We start from the raw sequence: 19,453 nt of genomic DNA, 5'->3' as shown, positions 1-19,453 counted from the left end.
TATTTTATCCTTGTATAAAATCCTAAATGTTGATTTCAATCCAACAATTTATAATAAAAAGCAAATATTATATCTGAAGATTAACAAATATAATGTAACATGTTGTTAATAGATTAGTTTTTCTTTTCTTTTTCTTTTTATAGGTGTAATATTCCGTATTTATATTATTCAATTTTATCTTAATTACTGAAATTTCCAATAACTAATATTCTATTCTTAAACCAGTAATGGAAATTTCTCCGGGTTGTAGCTTTTGATTTTTTTTTTCATTTATAGAGAAAAAATTGTTTAGTTAGTAAAATAATCTCTATCTTTTACATTAAATTCCACCCAAAATTGCATTATAAACCTTAATTTTATAGAAACTAAAATATTTTTTTTATTTAACTTTTTATTTATTTTATATATAAAAATTTATTAAATAATAATTTTAACTAAATACATATTTTTTAAACCTGTTTTTTTTTAAATCACAATTAAAAATATTTTTTTAAAACCTAGAAAGCCAAATACTCACTTAGAATATAATAGACCATTAACCATTAGTATTGATTGAACTAAAACCATGAATTTTAATCAAATAGTAACTCTTAAATTGGGTAAGAACTAAGAAGAATTTCAACGAAAGGCAAACTAACCTCAACCCAAACGTTACTCAAATATAACGAAACAGCTCAAATGAGGGAGCCATCATCTTTTTCTTAACCATACAATAATCCTTCACTAGCTATGTGCATCGTGGTTTGCTGTGGGTAGAATAAAGTTTTTTAAAATAAATAAATAAATAAATGTGCGAGTATTTACAACATATGATTTGGCACCAAGAAAAAATTATAATTATAAATCAAAAATATTATGCATGTATTTAATAAATAAATTGAGAAGCACGTATAATAATAAATGAAAAAAACCAATTGATGATAGCTAAATATTAAATTGAAAAATTAAAAGATACATGTGTATTAAAATATATGATGTCTCAATATGGACAATGGACCTAGTTGTATTGAGTAATTTTATTTCTTTAAATTAATTTTTTTTATTGAATCGGATAGTAATAAAAAAAGGCGAAAAAGAAAATTGAATGCCAAAAATATTCAAGCGTCACTAATGTATTTTCTAAAAAGAAAAAAGATTTAATCATGAATTCAAAATTTAACACGTATTGGATGAAATTTTTTATAGAAGATTGAGATGGAATCATATTATATCGACCTAAGTAAACCCGAGTTAATCAACTAAATCTGCGACCCGATTCATGAGAATATAATAAACCCAGAAAAAACAAACTAAAATAAATTATAATACTCAATTTTCAATCAATTCAATGTTGAAGAACGAAATTGAAAATAAAAATATTCAATTCAATAAAGAACAAAAAAAAAACTAGAGTGAACTAAGATGAACCTATTAAACTCGTAATCTAGACCATGCATCCTATTGGATTTAATAAAAAAAATTACATATTTTTTTTATTTAACGATATGCCAACCAGGTGTATGAGAATTTTTTTAATATTAATTTTTTTTTCAAGTGTGAGATTAAAATAAGGAGGGTCTGGCCCGCACTCCAAGCCCATGCATTTTTCAAGACATTGAAGGTCAGTTGGTATATATTTTTAGATTAAAGAGTGGATGACATGTTAACCACCCTTTAATATAAAAAATTGATGCAATGACATATCATCTACAAATGACACATTGTACATTCTTTACTATATATATTAAAAAAATATTGTCTATTGACCTATTTTCTGAAGATCAAGAGTTTCTGAAAAAGTGGGCCTAAAGTTTTTTTAAAAAAAAAATTAATTTTCAACCTATTTGTTTTCTTACCTAAAACATTTAAAAAATCTCATATGCACCATGATAAACTAATTTATGCTTTAAAAAACCCAAAAAACCATCTAAAAACCCAAAATCAACCAGAAACTAAAACATTTCTTAAGCTTATATCTACCATCACTGGCAAGAGGATGATCAAAGAATACCTGAGATAAACTCTTCTTGTCAAAAGAAACTTGTTGACACCTAAATCGACCTTTTTAGTGGTCAGAATCAGTGTTAACCAAGTGTTTCTCACTCTATTATCGGAATCCAGCCACTTTCTCCCTCTTTTCTCAAACTAGAAACTATAAAATAAGAAAAATAAAGTTTTTGACCAAGATTGAATTTTATAAATATTGGTGGACCAAAAAGTTTTAATTTGAAAATAAGGACCAAGCTGAGTTTTCTAACCAAATTTCAAAATAACACCTGTTTTCTCTATTTTTTTCACTTTGATCCTCCTTCTTTTAATTCTACCCCCCTCAATAAACTTAAAGCAAGTGTCCTTCAATTTGACTATAAAAGAGTGAAATCGACCAAAACAAAGTTTGGGGGACCAAAATAAAAACTTTGAACAATGAATCCACAATGGATACGAGAGAGTCCATATATCTCATCTACAATATTTTTCCTACATATTTTAGAGTTTCTTACTAGATTGGTAGCCTGCGCAACGTGGCATGCTTGGTCAAATTTTTTTAACCCGAAAAAAAAAGACATTCGTGTTTTTTAAAGAAGCAAGAGGAATTTGATAACCGAGTTAAATTTTGATTAATTTCATAATATGATAAAAAATAAGGCAACAACAAAAAAAATATAAAAAAATATTGCTCTTGATAAAGTTGGGTTAACACGCAAAATACATGACTTGGACATGAGATATGTTAAGATGACATGTCTATCGTGTGTCCTATATCATGAGGTCGATATAATTTGATTGAAAAAGGAAATTGACGATAAATAAAAACAAAATTGCAAAAATTAAAAGATAAATATAAATCAAGATATTTAATAGCGCAATACAGGTCATTTATCCGGTTTTGTTTAATGAATTTGTTTATCAAAATCAATTTGTAATAGAAATTAATAGAAACATAAATTTTATTGAATAAAATAAAAGGAAATCAATACCATGTAAGATTGCACATATTAAAAATATCATAAAAAATAAATATTTTTAATTTATAAAAATAAATTTAATTTATATGAAATATATAAAAAAATTACAGATTAATTATACTAACTTCGTGAAAGATTAAAGATACTTAATATAATTAAAAAATAATTGTTATTTAAAAAAGGTTAAATAAGCACACAAAAATAACATGGAGGGGTATTAATTAAAAAAAACTTAAAAAATATTTTAAAAAGGCATAAAAAAAGGTATTAATTAAAAAGAAAAACATAAAAAAGTACCAAAAATTGAAAAGCTTAGGCCCACGCATTTGGGCTGCTATTTTTTTAAAATGGGAGGAAAACATGATGCCCGTCCTTATTTTTTTGAGAAAAAAAACAGACAAATGACGTGTCATCTGCCAGCCCAGATTCCGGCCACCATTTTAGTGGTCGAAAAACTGGGTCTGGGAGTTTTGTACCTAAAGAAACCCTTTTTTCAACTACAAAACACTCTACAAACACCTTTAAAATGCCAATAAATCAACCTATTAACCCATTAAACCCAAAAAACAGTCTAAACCACTAAATCAAACTGGAAAAAAATATTGCATCCTTGACCTAGATTTAGATTTTTAGGCAACATTAAGGTTTAAAACAATTACTGTGAGATTCGTCTAACCTAGTGGAACTCGTTGACACCAATTTTAACTTGTTTTGTGGTTGGAATCGTCATTAACAAAGAGTTTTCTCTTTTTTTGTTGGAATCTGACAACTTCTCTCTCTTCCCATGAAAAAAGGATTGGAAAATAGAAAAAAATAAATATTTGTACCAAGATGTGTTTTTTTTTAATTAAACAGAATGGCCACCTTATAGCAAAAAAGTTGGGGACTAAAATGTACTTCACAAATAAATTTGAAAGCAACACCTATGTTACTCATGTTCTTCACTTCAGTCCCCTGTCTTTGAATTCAACCCTTCCTCTTAAAATAAAATACAATTGGGTGCTAATTTTGGCTCAAAATGACTTAATTATACAAATATAAAGTTCGATGATCAAATTGAGAATTAAAAAAAAATCACTACTCCAATCCGCAGTTATTTATGAGAGAGTGAATAGTGATTTTATGCACAATAACTAGCTATTTGTTTCTTGCTCTGCGGCGGGTCAAGTATTTTCTTTACTAATAAAAAACTGAGCATGTAGACTTTTTTGACGCTTGTTTCTACACAAAGAAAATTCTAAATATAAATAAAAAAGTCTATGCACGTATCTAATTAAATAAATAAAAAATATTTCTATAAATAAATAATAAATAAAATTCATTGATGATAACAAAAAACAAAACTTAAATTAAATGATAATAAAAACCAATACACACATAAAATTAATTGAATAAAATAAAAGTAAAAAAAATATCATGCAAGGCTACATGTATTAGAAATATCAAAAATAAATATTATATTTTTAAAAATAAAGTTAATCTATATAAAATTTAAGAAAAAAATATAAATGAGTCACAATAACCTCTTCAAGATTAAATACATAAAAAAACAATTGCTATTTAAAAAAGACTAAATAAGCCAAAAAAATCATGGAGATGAGATATTAATTGAAATATAAATTAAAAAATTATTAAAAAAACACATATAAGAAGTATTAATTTAAAGCAAAAGAAAAGAAAAGGAAAGGAAAGGAAAGAAAGAAAAATGCTAGGCATTACTCGGCCTAGCAAGCTAGACCAATCGCTGGGCCTATTACAAAAGGGTCAACGAGCAGGCCGGCAAGGGCATGCCCACGTGTGTGAGCCTTCATCTGTTTTAAAATTGATGGGTCGTTCGCCTCAAAAGTTTTTGAAAAAGTAAATAAAACAAACAACGTGTCGTTTGGAATTCCCCAAATCCCAGCCATTACGGTGCCTAAAAACTCAAGGCTTTTGGTTTTCTGGCTTAGAAACCTATTTTTCAACTTATTTTTTACCTGGAATACCTAGAAAAGATCTAAAATACCTTGATAAACTCATAAATAGCCATAGAAAACCGCACAAAAACCCAAAATCAACCAAAAACTTTCCTGAGCTTAGATCTAGTTTTTTAGGCAATTTCAAAGTATAAAAACATCTAAGTGGAATCATTCATTAAATGAAATATGTTGGTACCAATGTCAACAATTTTGATAGCTGAAATCATTGTCAATGATGATTTTCTCTTTTTAATATTGAAATCCGACGAGTCCTTCTCTTTCCTCTTTTTAACCAGAGACTAAAATATAAGGAAAATAACGTTTCAAACCAAAACTAAATCTTAGACATTCAAAGAGACCTAAATTATATTATTTACAAAGATGAAGGATCAAAGTGTATTTTTGTGTAAACTATGTACACATCACCTATTTTGAGTGTCTTTTTTTTTTATTTCGGTCCTTTTGCTTTCAATGTTGTCTTTGTCTAAGAAATCATAAGCAATTGATGTTTAATTTAGAGTCAAATCATCAAAAATATAAGTTTTATGACTAAAGTAGAACAAAAATGTATATGAGAGTATGTAAACCAACACAAAGTTTTCTCCGCTCCACAATCTTTAGAGTTTTCTATTATAATATAATAATAATAATAGGTGACCCTTCAAATACAAAAGAATAACAAAAAAAAAGAAGTTTAAATCCATTACTTGCACTTTATATTTTCATTAATTCATAAAAAAACTCTTTTATTCGATCAATTAAATGTATAAATATTAAAAATTTATCTTATTATCCTCATTACTTAAATTATCATCATCTAATTTCCTGTAAAACAATTATCAGCATTGAAAATCAGGGTACTATTGTGATGAAGGCAAGATTGAATGCGGCCAGTTTTTAGACATCAGACCCAAAAAAAAAAAAGTTGGTGACACGTCGGCAATTTATTACCAAAAAGAAAGCCATTTAAGCTGCTAAGTACCCAAGCAAGAGGTGGACGCATCACTGACTCATCCCATCTACTCCTCTCTCTCTTTAAAAGTCTCTTCCTTTCTCTCTGGTCTCTACTACACAACAGCTGCAACCAACCACAATGGCTACCTTTTTTCTTCTACTATTTTCTCTTCTGTTCTTCTCTGCTTCTGCTCATATTCACTGTAAGTAAAAGCCTCCCTATTTCCTTTTGTTTCTAAATGTAGTAGGAGCAGTTGTTATAGTATATGATAAATGTACTTGACATGTTACTAGATTTGAAATTATAACTTGCATTTAGTGCTTGATCTGCTTTCCCATTGTTTGTTTATGTGGGCATTTTTATTTTTATGGGTTATTTCCAAAATGTGTATACTTGTTTTCATGGGGTTTCATTCACCCGTTTCGTAGCTTTGTCATGAGTTTCATTGAATATTGCTTTTTTAGATTTGAGATTGCTTTGTTCAAACTGGGTGCTGGTTGTGGTATTAATCGTTGTAGTACGATCATAGATCTCTGTTTTTTAGTTTATAGTTTAGACCCATGTCTGCTCTGCTGGAGCTTATATTGTTTTTTGTTTGCTACGAGATTGGAGGAAAGGAGGCAACTTTAGTTTTTGAATTTTGGGTTCTTTAGTTCTTGGTCCACAAAAGTCAACCTTAGTGATTTGGTGTAATTAGTTGAAAGAAAATTCCAATTTTTGCAACCAAATGATAAACACATGTGGCAAATAAGAGAGGTTGTTGTTTCCAAGGATTAGTTGTTGAAGATCTATGAAAATTCGAAGTTTGGTTAGTGAAGACAAGATCTAAACTTGTATTCTTGACTGTGGGAGACTTCTTGGTCTTCCTAATAGCTAATGAGTTTTCAATGAGTGAGATTTGTTAGAAGAAAGAAAGAGAAATGTGGGAAAGAAAATAGAACTAAAACTAAGATGGGTCTCAATATAGGAGATGTACAGGATTCTTTTCTTTCTTAGAAATATGATTCATGTGCAACTATATAGCTCCATCCCTCCCCGTTTGAAATGCTTAAAAGCAGGTACGAGACCCACATTGTGAGATGTATCAGTGGTACTTTTCACTGATCTGGAACCTTCCAAAAAGAAGTCTTTTTCCACTAGAGTTATCACGGTTGCCCGGAGCAAGGCAGAGGAATTGAACAATTAGGAAAGCACTGATTTTTCCTCGGTAAATCTTGCGTTTAGCTTGTATATGGCTTCTTAAAAGACTTTGGCAGTTTGTCCCCTTCTAATTAGAGCTTTATTGTGCTCAATACATCTTTGCTAGCCTTAAACAAGAGGATGATATGCTGTTATTTTAGTTCTTTTATTTGGGAATTTGTCACAGGTTCATGTTTTCAAGAATTATGTCCCCAGATCCGTGTTTGGAATGTGGAAAGAAAGAAATAGGAGAATGACATCCTAGATGAACTAATGACCAAGTTGATGCCATTGCTGAACTGAAGTGATACTCGTGTCCATCTTAGGAATTGGATGGAACAAGCTTGCTAAACAAAGCTGGCTTGAAACAGACTCTTGGAAATTATGATGCCCTTATGTTTAGCTTCTTTTGCAGGCTATTGGGACATTTATTTTACCAAGGGAACTGTTACACACATGCATACACTAAAACCACAACCAGATAAATCTGTTAAACATCCACAATGCAAGATGTTAAAATTTATTTTTTAATCAGACTATTTACTTGTGTTAACGTAAGAATCTAAAGCACTTTATCTGGTAGTATGTATGGGGAATAGTTATTATGAGAATCAAGTCCCTGCTGCACACATCATTTGCTTTATTTATTTAATACCTGGGGTCTCATAAAATTTTCTTTTACTCACTTGTAACAGATGTAGCGAGAGTAACTGATAACCCTGCAGATCAACTTGTTGCTGCACTTAACGATAATAGAACTGCGAAAAAGGAATCAACCCTCTATGACAACCCAGGCCTAGGCTGCATTGCTTTGCAGTACATAAAAGCATACCAAGGGGATTGCAGTGTTGTAGGAGGAGATGATGCCAAGAAGCCTTTTGAATCTCAATTCGCTGATACATTTGCCCCCAATTGTGGCGTCATAGCCTCAACTCTCAGCCAGATCACTGGTCGTTTAGTTGCCTGCCAGTCCAAATATGTTGAGCCTTCTAAAGCATTCTCAGAAATTCTAATGAAGGATAGCAAGAGCTTAGAAATACTCCACAATAAAAATCACACAGAAGTAGGGGCTGCTGTTACTGGCACTGATGGTGGGGCTCCCTATTTTTGGTGTGTTTTGTTCAGCAATGGTACGCGCAATAGTAGCTTTACTTTGGAGGGAGGCGAAGCTAAGATAACAAAGCCTGGGTGCTTTAGTGGTGCCAATGATGTGTGCAGCAGTGCTAATGATTGGCCTCGGTCGATCACTCTGTGGTCCTACATCGCCACGGCCTTCATTGCAGCTGCATATGCCTTTGGTTTATAGATGCTATATCATGTCTTCTCAGAGTTTAAGCTATTTTTTCACCGGATTTTGGGCCATCTTTTGCTCCATTGTATTGGTTGGCATGCGTGGCCTATGCAATTTCTGTACTCTAATTCATTTTCAGTTTATTGATTCATATTATGTCGAGTGCAATAATGTGCTTTCATTCTCCTCAATTATGTCTCCATTTCTTAAAATTCTGTATTACTGAAGTAGAGGGACATGTATTTATTCTCTCTCTTGAGGAATTTTTCTTTTTTCTTTTGGTTAATAGGGAGGCATATATAGCCTGGGGATGGCAATCTGAACCCTTCGACCTCATAGAGGCCAAAATGCTACTCCACCACGTGAGCTGCATCTCTTAATGGAAATTATTCTGCAGGAAAGATCGGAACTTTGAAATGATTGTGTAGAGAGCATAAGAGTCCTCCTGCGGCTTGCTCGTGCGGTCCCTACCTTCACAACATGTGTATTGTTTGCGAGAGCTAGTTATGAAATTCTTTTTTTTTCTTAGGTTTGTTATGATAATATCATTTTATTTCTGAAGGCACGGTTCTTGGGTCAAAGTTAGAGTTTTGAAACCTAGTCTGGTTTGCTGGGTCGATCTGGAATCCGGCCGATCCAGATCTGAAACCGAGCTGGGTTGAAGAAAAAATAGAAAAAGAAAAAACCTGATATGACCCGGCTAATATGACAGGTTGACCCGGTCAAAAATCTGATTGCAACCTGTTAATTTTTATTTTTTTATTAAAATGATATTATTTTGATTTTAAAAAAAAAATATTTCAGTTAAAATTTGGATCTTGAACCGTGCTTGTCACCGTGTCGGCTCTAAAAACTATGGTAAAAATTGTCAGAGTTGCATTACAGTTGTTTCAGTAGTCAGCAGCAAACCCTCCGCTTGTGAGATGCATGTCTCATTAGCGTACATGGTTTTTGGATAATAAATATCTGTCAAAATACATATTGTTGTCAAAAACAATCCCTGCGTCTGTTTTAGAATTAAAACCTGGCAAATCCAACACTCAAAAGAGACACTTTGTTTTGTTTCTTGCAATAATTAGAGTTAAGGTAATGGTGACACGGGTGGTTTTTTTCTTCTTTATATAATTTTAAACTAGAGTAACAAGTTCATTGAATAATAAAATTAAAATAAATAACTTTAAAAATAGATTAAAAAAAACTAAAATCAACTCTTATTAATTTTTGAAACCGTTCGACTCTGATCATCAATCTGATATTAACCTCGTACAAGTCAAGAAGAAAAAAATAACAAGGAAAAACTCTAAAAAAAAGTTAAACAAAAAAACATCATCTTAAAAAAAAGAAAAAAAACTAAGCAACTCGAACAAACCTCTCAAATATGGTCGAATCTCTAAAACTTGCAACTCATAAAATCTTGGATCCGAGTTAAATTAAGAAGCTTAATTCCTAATTAATTTAATTTTGAATGATGAAATCGTGAAAAAAAATATCAATTTTCAAAACTTGCAAAAGCAAAAAAGATAACAATAAAAGAACATAGATTAAATTTAATAGATAAAATCTAAAAAATGATCTCAAACAAAACAAACAGCGATAAGAAGAAAGGAGATCAAATTTGAAAGATAAAAAAAAAATAGAAGAGAATGAAATTGAAAAACAAATTATAATTTTATAATACAAGCATGTTTTTATTTTATTTTTTTAAATGTGACCCGAGGCATAGACATAACTAGGGAAAAAAGTTGATATGTGGACAAAACATAAAAAAAAGAGAGAGAAACGACCAAAATACATAGTTAAAAAAATCATATAAAAGACATGTAAAAAAAACATAATCATTAATTATATAAATGTTGAATGATAAAACTATATAAAAAATAAACTTTAAAAAAGAGGAAAATCCAAAAAAAAAATTGAGGCTAATCTTCTAAACTTGGATGAATGTCTCAAACTCACAGCCCATTAAATCCTAGATTTGAGTTGAATCAAAAAGCTCAATTTTTAACCAATTTAATATTAATTAGCCAAAATAAACCCAACAAGGAGTAACAATTAAAAAAACACAAGAAAACCCAAGTTATTTTTAAAACCAGTGGAAAATCATAGAGAAAAAAAACAAGTAAAAAAAATTACCTTGGATAAAACAGATAAAAATCAAAAGAATGAGAACTAAATTTTAAAAAAATAAAATAAAATAAAGAGGGATGAAATAGAAAAAGAATTCTAACCTTGTAAATTGTTTAGAAAATTCATCTCAAATATTGAATGAAGAGGTAGGGAAAAATATAAATTTAAAGAACGAGACAAAAAACCCAACAAAGAGCAATAAACAAAAAGACCGAGATGGCCGGGTTATTTTTAAGAACAACAAAAAATTATATGGAAAGCAAGCTAAAAAAAAGAAATTCAATCTATAATTGAATAAATACTGAAGGATAAAACAAGAAAAAAATAGCTTGGAGAAAGGAAAAAAACAAACAAACTCGAGCAAACGTCCAAAACTTAATCAAATTTTAAAAACTTGACCCGTGAAACCCTGGATTTGGGTTTGATAAAGAAGTTTATTATGAAGCAATTTTAAAAGCTTGTCAAGGCACAAAAAAATAAACAAACAATGGAGTAAATATTAAGATTTATAGAAAAAAAAACTAAAGGGTGAAATTGTAAAACAAAATTAATTTAAAAAATAATTTCAAAAAAAAATATAGCAATATAAGAATGGAAACCAAATTTGAAAAATGATAAAATTTAAGAGTGATGAAATTGAAAAGGAATACCAGTTTTATAAACTATTCAAGTAAAAAAAAAAATCATCATTAAAAAAGTGACCAAATATGAAGAATCAACAAGTTAGAGGATTATTCTTTAATTTTTAAGAGGTTAGCATGAAAATCTAATCAGGGGGGAGAGAAGAAGAGGAAAAAAGAAATGATCATTAGCATCAAACCATCGTAAACCTTGGAACACGTACCGTCTCATTAGGTTGGGGGCACCGAGACTTTTCAAACGCCATCCAAGAAAACGATGTTTGGTTACGAACAATGTAGGGCTGTTCACACTCCAACTTGTGCCACACATTTTTTTAAAAATAATTTAATATATGTCAACTATAAAAAAAACACTCCTAGACAACCTTTAAATTTACAATAAAACCAATATAAAATGACAAAAAAAAAACTCGCTAGAAAATTAAATTGCTTTTGACTCTAGAAAAAATTGAAAAGATATGAAATAATAGGCATTATATTTTTTTTCATTACAAGATTAAATTTGTATTTTTACTATGTAAAAAAATAAAATAACTAACATAACCCTATATAATCTGTAAAAAATAACTATATTATAGTTTTATTTTTGTACAGGAGCAAAAATGTCCGAGCAATATTCTAATAAATAATAATGTAAGTATTGAACTGCATAATTTCTCCTTCACCTTTATTTATTTTTTTAATTAACTCTCCATTATGATTCCATTCTTTTCATGATGAATCCACCGATCCTTGTATATTATACTGGAACACTCTTCCGTGAACCATTTAAATTTTTTTTCACTCTCATGATTATTTGAAAATTCAAAATTTCTCTTATATACATATATATTTTTTTGTCATTTTTGGAAAATACCCATTTAAGATCACCAGAAGACATTATTTGTTTTATAAAAAGATTAAAAAATTAAAGCTACGAAAAAAATCCAGAATATAGAAAATATTAAAAAAATCAGAAAAAATTAGGAATGTAAGAACTTGGAATACCTTGAAAAAATTGAAATAACTCATAAAACATAAATTTGTTTTGGAAATCAATGAAAAATGAAAAACCGTCTGCCTGCTAATCTTATTTCTTCATAGACATATTTCTATCTGGGAAGCTTTATAAATATATATTTTTTTAATTCTACAAGTTAGTCTTATTATTTGCTAGGCTTGTTATTTTTTTACATTTTCAAATATTTGTTAATTTTATTTTTCCAGGTTTGAGAGTTAATATTTCCTATCAGGTGGCGGCACTAGGGCATATTTTTACTCAAAAAGTATATAAGAAAATCAAGAGAATATAATATAAAATATAAATATAGAAAGGTGTATAAGAGAATATGCCGAAAATATAAAAATATATGATCAATTAGCTCTTTTTATTTTTATATACAACTCCCCTTGGTTCTAAGAAATTGGTTGAAAACTACGTTGTACATGAGCAGGCACGCAGCCCAAACTCTGCCAACTCTTCGGTCTATGTCACGGATTTTTTTTAATTTTTTTTTTTTTTATGTAATCTCAAGTTTCAACGCGAAATGAATGATATACCTAACTTATTGAACCGAATTAAAATAATGTGTTTTAGGCTAGTTATCATTAGCCGGCTGGGTTGATTTGGGATTCAATTAATTTGAATCTAGAGTTAAAAAAAATAAAAGACATGATAAAGTTTGATGGTTAATTAAGAGTAAAAGGTCAAAATTAAACCTTTAAATTATTGATTTTTTATCACAATATTATCGTTTTATTTTTTTTAATATAAAAACTAGAATGTAACTATGGTTTTAGGCGTAAAATTGCACGAAATCCCAGAAGAAGAAAAATCCCATATTTTCTATATTAAAATTGTTTTTTTTTTGCCTTTCTTAGAATGCATTTAAAATTTTGTATACCAATTTTACTGTTAAGTTTGGAAAGAAAAAAAAACCGATCATAGTTGGAAAAATATTTAAACACATGCATTGCACAAGGACCAAAGAAATTTTGGTTACCTTTAAGCGGGAACTATACAAGGCAACAAGGCGAGGAAATAGCCGAGAAATGAAGGGAAGAAAAGGGTTGCGGCTTCAAAAAGGTAAGACCTTTTTATTTTGGAAAAAGCTAGTTAGATTCTTGGTGGGTTTCTTTCAATAGTGTTTGGTGACCAAAACGAGGGTTTCTCAAAGATAAAAGAAACCCTCTTTTGTCGTGAAACCTATGGAGTCTCAACTCAAATTTTAGCTTATTCATTATTATAGAGAAAAAGAAGTGAAACCATCTTCAAAGATGGATTCAGGGGAAAAAAAAGAGAAGGAAAAATGGGGTCTTGATTTAAATTTATCTACACAGGAGGAGTTTTCAACTGGTTTAGGGTTTCAAGATTTTTTAGGGGAAGAGAAAGAAGCTGAAAATGACCAACTGGGTCATGATTTTGGTAGAGATAGCGATTTTAGGATAAGGGAAAGAGACTCCGTTGTTGAAACGGATGATTTTACTAGTAGTAAGAGATTGAGGTACACAACTGAAGAGAAGGGGAAGGCTAAAGTTGACTGTGAAGTGAATCTTGATTTTGATCTTAATCTTGATTTGTGGGGATTTGAGAAAGACCCAGTTGAAGGGAAAATGGATACATGGCCATTTGAAGCAGGGTTATTGAGTTCAGGGCCTGTGATGCACAATTTCTTTCCTGATAGTGTAGAGAGAAATACCCAGGTGGAGAATTATGATGTTCCAAGAAAGGACATCGTTTTTGAACAAAGAAAGGAGATAGCTTTGTCAAGTGTAAGGAAGAGACAATCAAGAAGAAAGGAACAGAAGTTGATGCAGCGTGAAATTGCTAGGAATGTTGCTCCACGATTTGCACATTTAGGTCCTCAAGAGCAGCAGATGAAGCAGCATAAAGAAAAGAAAGTTAAATTGAGAGAAGTTGATTTGGAAATGGAACTGGACTTGGATGATTCTCAAAGTCCATTTTCATTGGCACTGGAAGCAATCAAAATGCGGCAAACTGTTCGAAAAGGGTCATTAACTGGTTTCTCTGAGTCGCTCTTCAAATGGGTTCCTGCAAAAGCTAAAGATTGCGATGCTCTGAAACGCGATGTTCCTACACTTCTGGACCTCAGTTTGAATGCTCTTGCAAAAAACGCTGATGCTATTGTGTCACTTGAACATGTTCCAGATAAATTACGGCATAGACTTAGTCAGTTGGTTAGTGATTGTGGAGTAGTGGATGCTCACTTTGTTGAACTTCTTGCAAGGGGCTCTCCAACCGAAATTCGTCTGAGGAATATTTCGCGGTTGACAGAAGAGGAGTTTTCCAAAATATTTAGTGTTTGTGACACCAAGGACTTGACTGTGAGTAACTTTACAGGTTCAATTTCTTTTATGCATGTATGGTATTGTAGAATCACCTAATCCTTATTGGAAGACTGGTTGTAGGTATCTTCATACCATTCTTATTTGAGTTTTACTATAACCTTTACTATCTTGCAGGAGCTTTATATGATTTTGTGCGCTTACTTCTATTCATGACAACCATTTGCAACTACATTTCTTGAAAAGTATCCTAATATTTGATTGAGTCTGCCATTTATTAAACATCAACTATTAATTGTTATATTGCTTGAAATCTGGTGGCAGGTGCTACAACTTGACCTTTGTGGACGATGCATGCCTGATTATATATTAAATGGCACCTTAGCCAGGTCATCACATAGACTTCCTTCCTTAGCTACCATATCTTTGAAGGGTGCACATCGTTTGTCAGATATTGGACTAACTCAGTTGGCTGTGTCTGCACCTGCATTACAGTCTATAAATCTGAGCCAGTGCTCCCTTCTCACATCTCAAGGCATCAGTGATTTCGTTAGCTGTTTTGAATCTACTTTGAGGGAGCTGTATATAGATGATTGTCAGAATATAGATGCGACAATTATTTTACCTGCACTGAAGAAACTCAAGTGCCTAGAAGTGTTGTCAGTAGCAGGCATCGAGACTGTTTGTGACAATTTTGTCATTGGACTGGTCAAAGCACTTGGCATAAACATGAAAGAGCTTGGTTTCGCTAATTGCGTGTACGCCTCCCTTACTTTTGACTGTATCTTACTTTCACAGATAGATAGGAGCTTCTCACCAGCTTCTGTAATTTTTTTATTGACAAGTGTGCTTTTGACTGGATGCAGGCAACTGACTGATATATCACTTCGAATTGTAGGCAAAAATTGTCCCAACTTATGTGCTCTGGATCTTTCTTACTTGCATAACTTGACAGACTCTGCATTAAAACACCTAGCCAATGGTTGCCAATCAATTAGGAGACTCAAACTTCACCGAAATGATTTCAGGTTTTGTATCTGCAATCCTGCATCAGTTCCCAATTTCATTTGCATGTTTGTTAATTGAGTATGATTTTGTGCCTCACTTGCATAGTTAATATTGGTAGCTTTTTTTACTAATGCTAGTTCTAATATTTTGAGGTGTCTGCAACATAGTTTTTTAATAATCAATTTATCATTATTTTCTTTCATACAACAACTAAGCCTCAATCCCAAACTAGTTGGGGATCATACTTGTTTTCATCATAATGACAAATGACATGAGAGTTATAGGATGTCACAATCAGTAATTGTTTTGCTTAGTTCAGAAATACCTATCACATAGTTTATATCTCATGTTAATTTTGTAACCTTGGATTTAGCCATTTGAGGACCTAAGTTTCAGCACAGTCGCCTATGAGGGGGAAACTGAGTTAGGTCCATATAACAAACAAACAGGAGAGTCTATGTTTGGTTGCGTATGCATTCAATTCTGTAGGATACAAGGTAACATGAAAACACTGTAGGACAAATCCAAAGTTTTCAGATATGAGCTAATCCTGTTGAATGGAATCAATATGAACTAATGCTAATTGAAGGTCTATTGTAGAAACTGAAAATTAAAAGGAAAATTTTCTCTGTGACTTCATTCCATAGTGATTTTGTAGTTTACTTTGCCAGTTGTGCGTAAGAGATATGTTTATAAGTTTATGTAATCTAACAGTAGGAAGTTCTACACATGACAGTGATGAAGCTATTTCTGCCTTCTTGGAAGTCTCTGGACAGTCTCTGGATGCACTTTCAGTTAACAATATCCATAGGGTGAGACATCATTATGCCTTACCAGATTTCTCATGTGGCATTTGTAATTTGTCTTTTCTCCCAGAAGCATGGATAAGTTGTCTTGCAATGGTATCTCATGATTACTTCATACTTTGTGTTGCTATCTAGTTTTTCACTATGTTTTCATTCTGTCTTTTGATTTTGACTGTACTTGCAAGCTCAACCTAATGGTTTAAGCTTCATAATGTTGAAGATGTTTTCTCACGCTTGCTATTACATTTGGGGTAAAAGGTGCCCTCTGGAACTATTGATCAAACTAGGATTAGTCCCTAAACAAATTATTAGGCACTCAAAGTCCCTGAACAAAATTGAAGAGCTAATTAGATCCTTATGTTAGTTAAATCTAGATTTTCATCCATTATTGTTAACTCAAGCATGTGAGATGCATGTGGTTCTTATACCTCGACTTTTAAAATTAGATCAAATTAGAAATAATGAAAAAAATAAAGAAAAGGAAAATTGAAAAAAGGGAAAAAAAAATCCACTTTTTTTTTATTTATTTTCCTTCTCCTTTTCAGATTTGATCCAATTTAGAGACTGAAATACAATATCTTGTGCATCTCACATGCTTGAGTTAACATTAACACAATGAAAACCTAAGTTTAACTAACAGAAGGAACTATTTAGGTCTTTAATGTTGTTCAAGGACTTTGAGCTCTGAATGATTTGTTTAGAGACTAATTCTACTTTGACCAATGGTTTAGGGGGGTTTGACTTATCTTTATATTTGTTATATGAGTGCAAAGTAAGCACCAATGAATGGCATTGAGTGCATTGAGCTAAGAGTTGGATCCAGAAAAGCTTTTCTTATGTAATCTATATTTCTTGGGGGATTAACTTCTGCTATTATTGATTTAGGACAGTCATTAGAAAATTAGGATTATTCTGCAACCAATATAAGACAGTTAATGCTTGAAATTCTTACAGATTTGCATTAAGAGAAATTAGGTTTTTGAATGAAGTTTAGTTTGTGTCAAAAGGGGGCTGTTTTTGGTTGAAAATAAGCTGTACAGGGTCTGTGAGCAAGGCATGCTGATGGTTCTTATGGGCTGATTTGATGAATTTCAAGATTTACAATTAAGAGTCGCACCAGGGCATTCTACAACTATGAACCTAGAACAGATTCTTTAATTGAATATCTCCCACAGAAAAGTTGCAAGCTTGAAAAGAATTTTTTTTACTAAATTCCGTTTTTTGTTCTTATAACAGGGCCTGTTTATAGGCCTGAAAATCCTGATATGGTTAGGAAAATCCAAATCCCAGTAGGGGAAAAAGATGAGAGAACTTCCAACTTCAAGGTAGAAAAACTTCCTACAAAAATTAAAATTCCTTTTTAGTTAACTTACTTCTGTGTAGGAGCTTAATTAAAAGCATTTATGTAACATCAAGAATCTTCAGATCAGGATTTCTATTCATATAATTTTGAATCCAAAAAGAGGAGCCTGGCCTATCTTCAACTTTACATCTGAATAATTTGTAACAGGTTGCTCACAACACTGCCTTATCAATTGCCAAATGTTCAAGAAATTTGGTGAGTTTGGACTTATCATGGTGCCGCAGATTAACAGATGAGGCACTAGGAATGATTGTTGATAGCTGCTTATCACTGAAGCTGCTCAAGCTATTTGGATGCACGCAGGTATACCCACTACCAACCCAGTTTCATTTTAAGCCTTTTATTTCACCTGTGTGTAGATGTTACTGCAACTTGCTGGTTTTGGGAAGTTATGCACCCAATCTCTTCTTTATATATTCATTTGCACACTTTTTCATGTGTGCATGCATGTGGTCGTGTGTTCTTCTATGTGTGTGTGAGGGAGAGGGAGAGGGAGAATTATGTGTGAATTTATTGTTCTGCCAAAATATGTGATTGACGGAAAATTTGGCAGTGATCTGAAACAATTTTGGTTTTTCTAATGTCTGACCCATTATGTGCTGATGCTTGCCACAAATTGTGCTTTCCATGCTCTCTAGTTTTACATGTTATTTATCTGGATAAACATTGATGAATATTTAGAAAAGCATTTTTATCATGGCATTTCTTGTACATTTAGTTAGCCATCCATGTGGCCAGCCTCTCCTTGACTAGTACAGAGTCTACAGACAATAAAATTAACCAATCGCAAAGTACATGATGGGAATGATGCAAGGGTTGTGGACTCAAGGGTAGGCTATGGGACTGGATTGTAATTCAAAGATGCCCAAGTGCAATACAAATTATTGATTGGAGCTGTTTAGTTTCTGAGGCATACTTTATGTCTTTGTTTCTTTGTTACATTGAGAATCAGACTTGAATTGCTGTTTTTTTCATCATTTCAGGCACATGGTATTTCCTGTGAGCATAATAAGCTCTTGCATAACATCATTTCCAGCTTTTGAAATTTGGATCCTTTTCTTTTACATCTCAGCTGGTGCTGAAGCACGTTAGCAATACAAGTTAGAATGCATGGTAGTACAGTAAGTGATGTTTTGTTGCATTCTGTGCAGATTACAGAAGCATTTCTAAATGGCCACTCAAACCCCATGGTGCGAATCATTGGATGTAAAACTGGACCAGTGTTGGAGCATCTTGATGCGCTTGAACCTCAAGAAAATCCTTTGCGATATTCTCCACTGACAAGCTTTTGCTGATCAACAACATATTATATACCACCTGGATGCTTGACTTTTCTACTTGCATCCCTGCTGTACATCAAAAACCACCCTGTTTCTTCTTCAGTAACCAGCTTTTTCTTGGCCCATGGAACACTGAAAACCAAAGCATTTATCACACCTTGATTGTCAACTAAAAAATTCCCCGAGTGTATTTAACACCGGACCTCACTTGGGCTTCCCCTTATTTATGTCTTTTTATTTGTTGATACTGATGCAAGATGGCATGTTGCATCAGAAAATTGTATAGACAGAAGGAAAATTGAATAGTTGATATAATATGATTAAAAAGAATAATATACTGCTTGAATGAGTAAAATTAAGATCTTTATTAGTGCACTATTTTCTTTGCTTCAGGTAATGTGATGACAGCAAACGTATTTTGTAGCAAATCAGTTCAGTCTGTTAACGCTGCAGCATTACAGATCGTGAATCCTGATCACTACTGGACAAAATATGTAACATTGTAATTATAGGTCTGCTGTCATTAAGCTTCGCATGTAATGTTCAAATGGTATGCTTAGTTAACTGTTCTCCTAGAAAAGCCTAGGTCTTGAAAAAAAGGTGACCAATGTTATC

At 31.8% G+C, this 19,453-nt stretch overlaps 2 protein-coding genes across 4 annotated transcripts; both read left to right on the top strand.

Moving 5' to 3' along the window:
• The first annotated feature begins 5,883 nt into the window (after nt 1–5,883).
• On the top strand, nt 5,884–8,519 carry LOC7492294 (uncharacterized). The gene is made up of 2 exons (XM_002309430.4): nt 5,884–6,060; nt 7,733–8,519. Exons 1-2 carry the CDS (start codon nt 5,997–5,999, stop codon nt 8,341–8,343), a joined length of 675 nt encoding a protein of 224 aa, XP_002309466.1. The 5' UTR covers nt 5,884–5,996; the 3' UTR covers nt 8,344–8,519.
• Nucleotides 8,520–13,076: 4,557 nt separating this feature from the next.
• On the top strand, nt 13,077–19,193 carry LOC7492293 (uncharacterized). Of its 3 annotated transcripts, none has more exons than XM_024603134.2 (6): nt 13,077–14,420; nt 14,706–15,139; nt 15,248–15,409; nt 16,126–16,201; nt 17,432–17,520; nt 17,706–17,854. In XM_024603134.2, the coding sequence occupies exons 1-5, from the start codon at nt 13,353–13,355 to the stop codon at nt 17,486–17,488; spliced, it is 1,797 nt and encodes a 598-aa protein (XP_024458902.1). In that variant the 5' UTR covers nt 13,077–13,352; the 3' UTR covers nt 17,489–17,520; nt 17,706–17,854. The 3 variants fall into 3 exon arrangements, with proteins under 3 accessions (XP_024458902.1, XP_024458900.1, XP_002309465.2); XM_024603132.2 differs by lacking the exon at nt 17,432–17,520 and adding an exon at nt 18,710–19,193 and having other exon boundaries at nt 13,079–14,420; nt 16,126–16,291; nt 17,706–17,861; XM_002309429.4 differs by lacking the exon at nt 17,432–17,520 and adding an exon at nt 18,710–19,193 and having other exon boundaries at nt 13,081–14,420; nt 17,706–17,861.
• The last annotated feature ends 260 nt before the right edge of the window (nt 19,194–19,453 follow it).

This window comes from Populus trichocarpa, chromosome 6, assembly GCF_000002775.5.
Source record: "Populus trichocarpa isolate Nisqually-1 chromosome 6, P.trichocarpa_v4.1, whole genome shotgun sequence".
NCBI lineage: Eukaryota > Viridiplantae > Streptophyta > Magnoliopsida > Malpighiales > Salicaceae > Populus > Populus trichocarpa.
This window is presented reverse-complemented; position numbering and strand designations above follow the sequence as displayed.

What these genes read in the sequence shown, in the direction of transcription:
- LOC7492294 (XM_002309430.4), top strand. Translation starts at nt 5,997, where the DNA reads ATGGCTACCTTTTTTCTTCTACTATTTTCTCTTCTGTTCTTCTCTGCT. An exon ending in TGCTTCTGCTCATATTCACT is followed by an intron (nt 6,061 to 7,732) that starts GTAAGTAAAAGC and finishes CACTTGTAACAG; the next exon opens with ATGTAGCGAGAGTAACTGAT.
- LOC7492293 (XM_024603132.2), top strand. Translation starts at nt 13,353, where the DNA reads ATGGATTCAGGGGAAAAAAAAGAGAAGGAAAAATGGGGTCTTGATTTA. An exon ending in CTTCACCGAAATGATTTCAG is followed by an intron (nt 15,410 to 16,125) that starts GTTTTGTATCTG and finishes TACACATGACAG; the next exon opens with TGATGAAGCTATTTCTGCCT. An exon ending in AGCTATTTGGATGCACGCAG is followed by an intron (nt 17,862 to 18,709) that starts GTATACCCACTA and finishes CATTCTGTGCAG; the next exon opens with ATTACAGAAGCATTTCTAAA.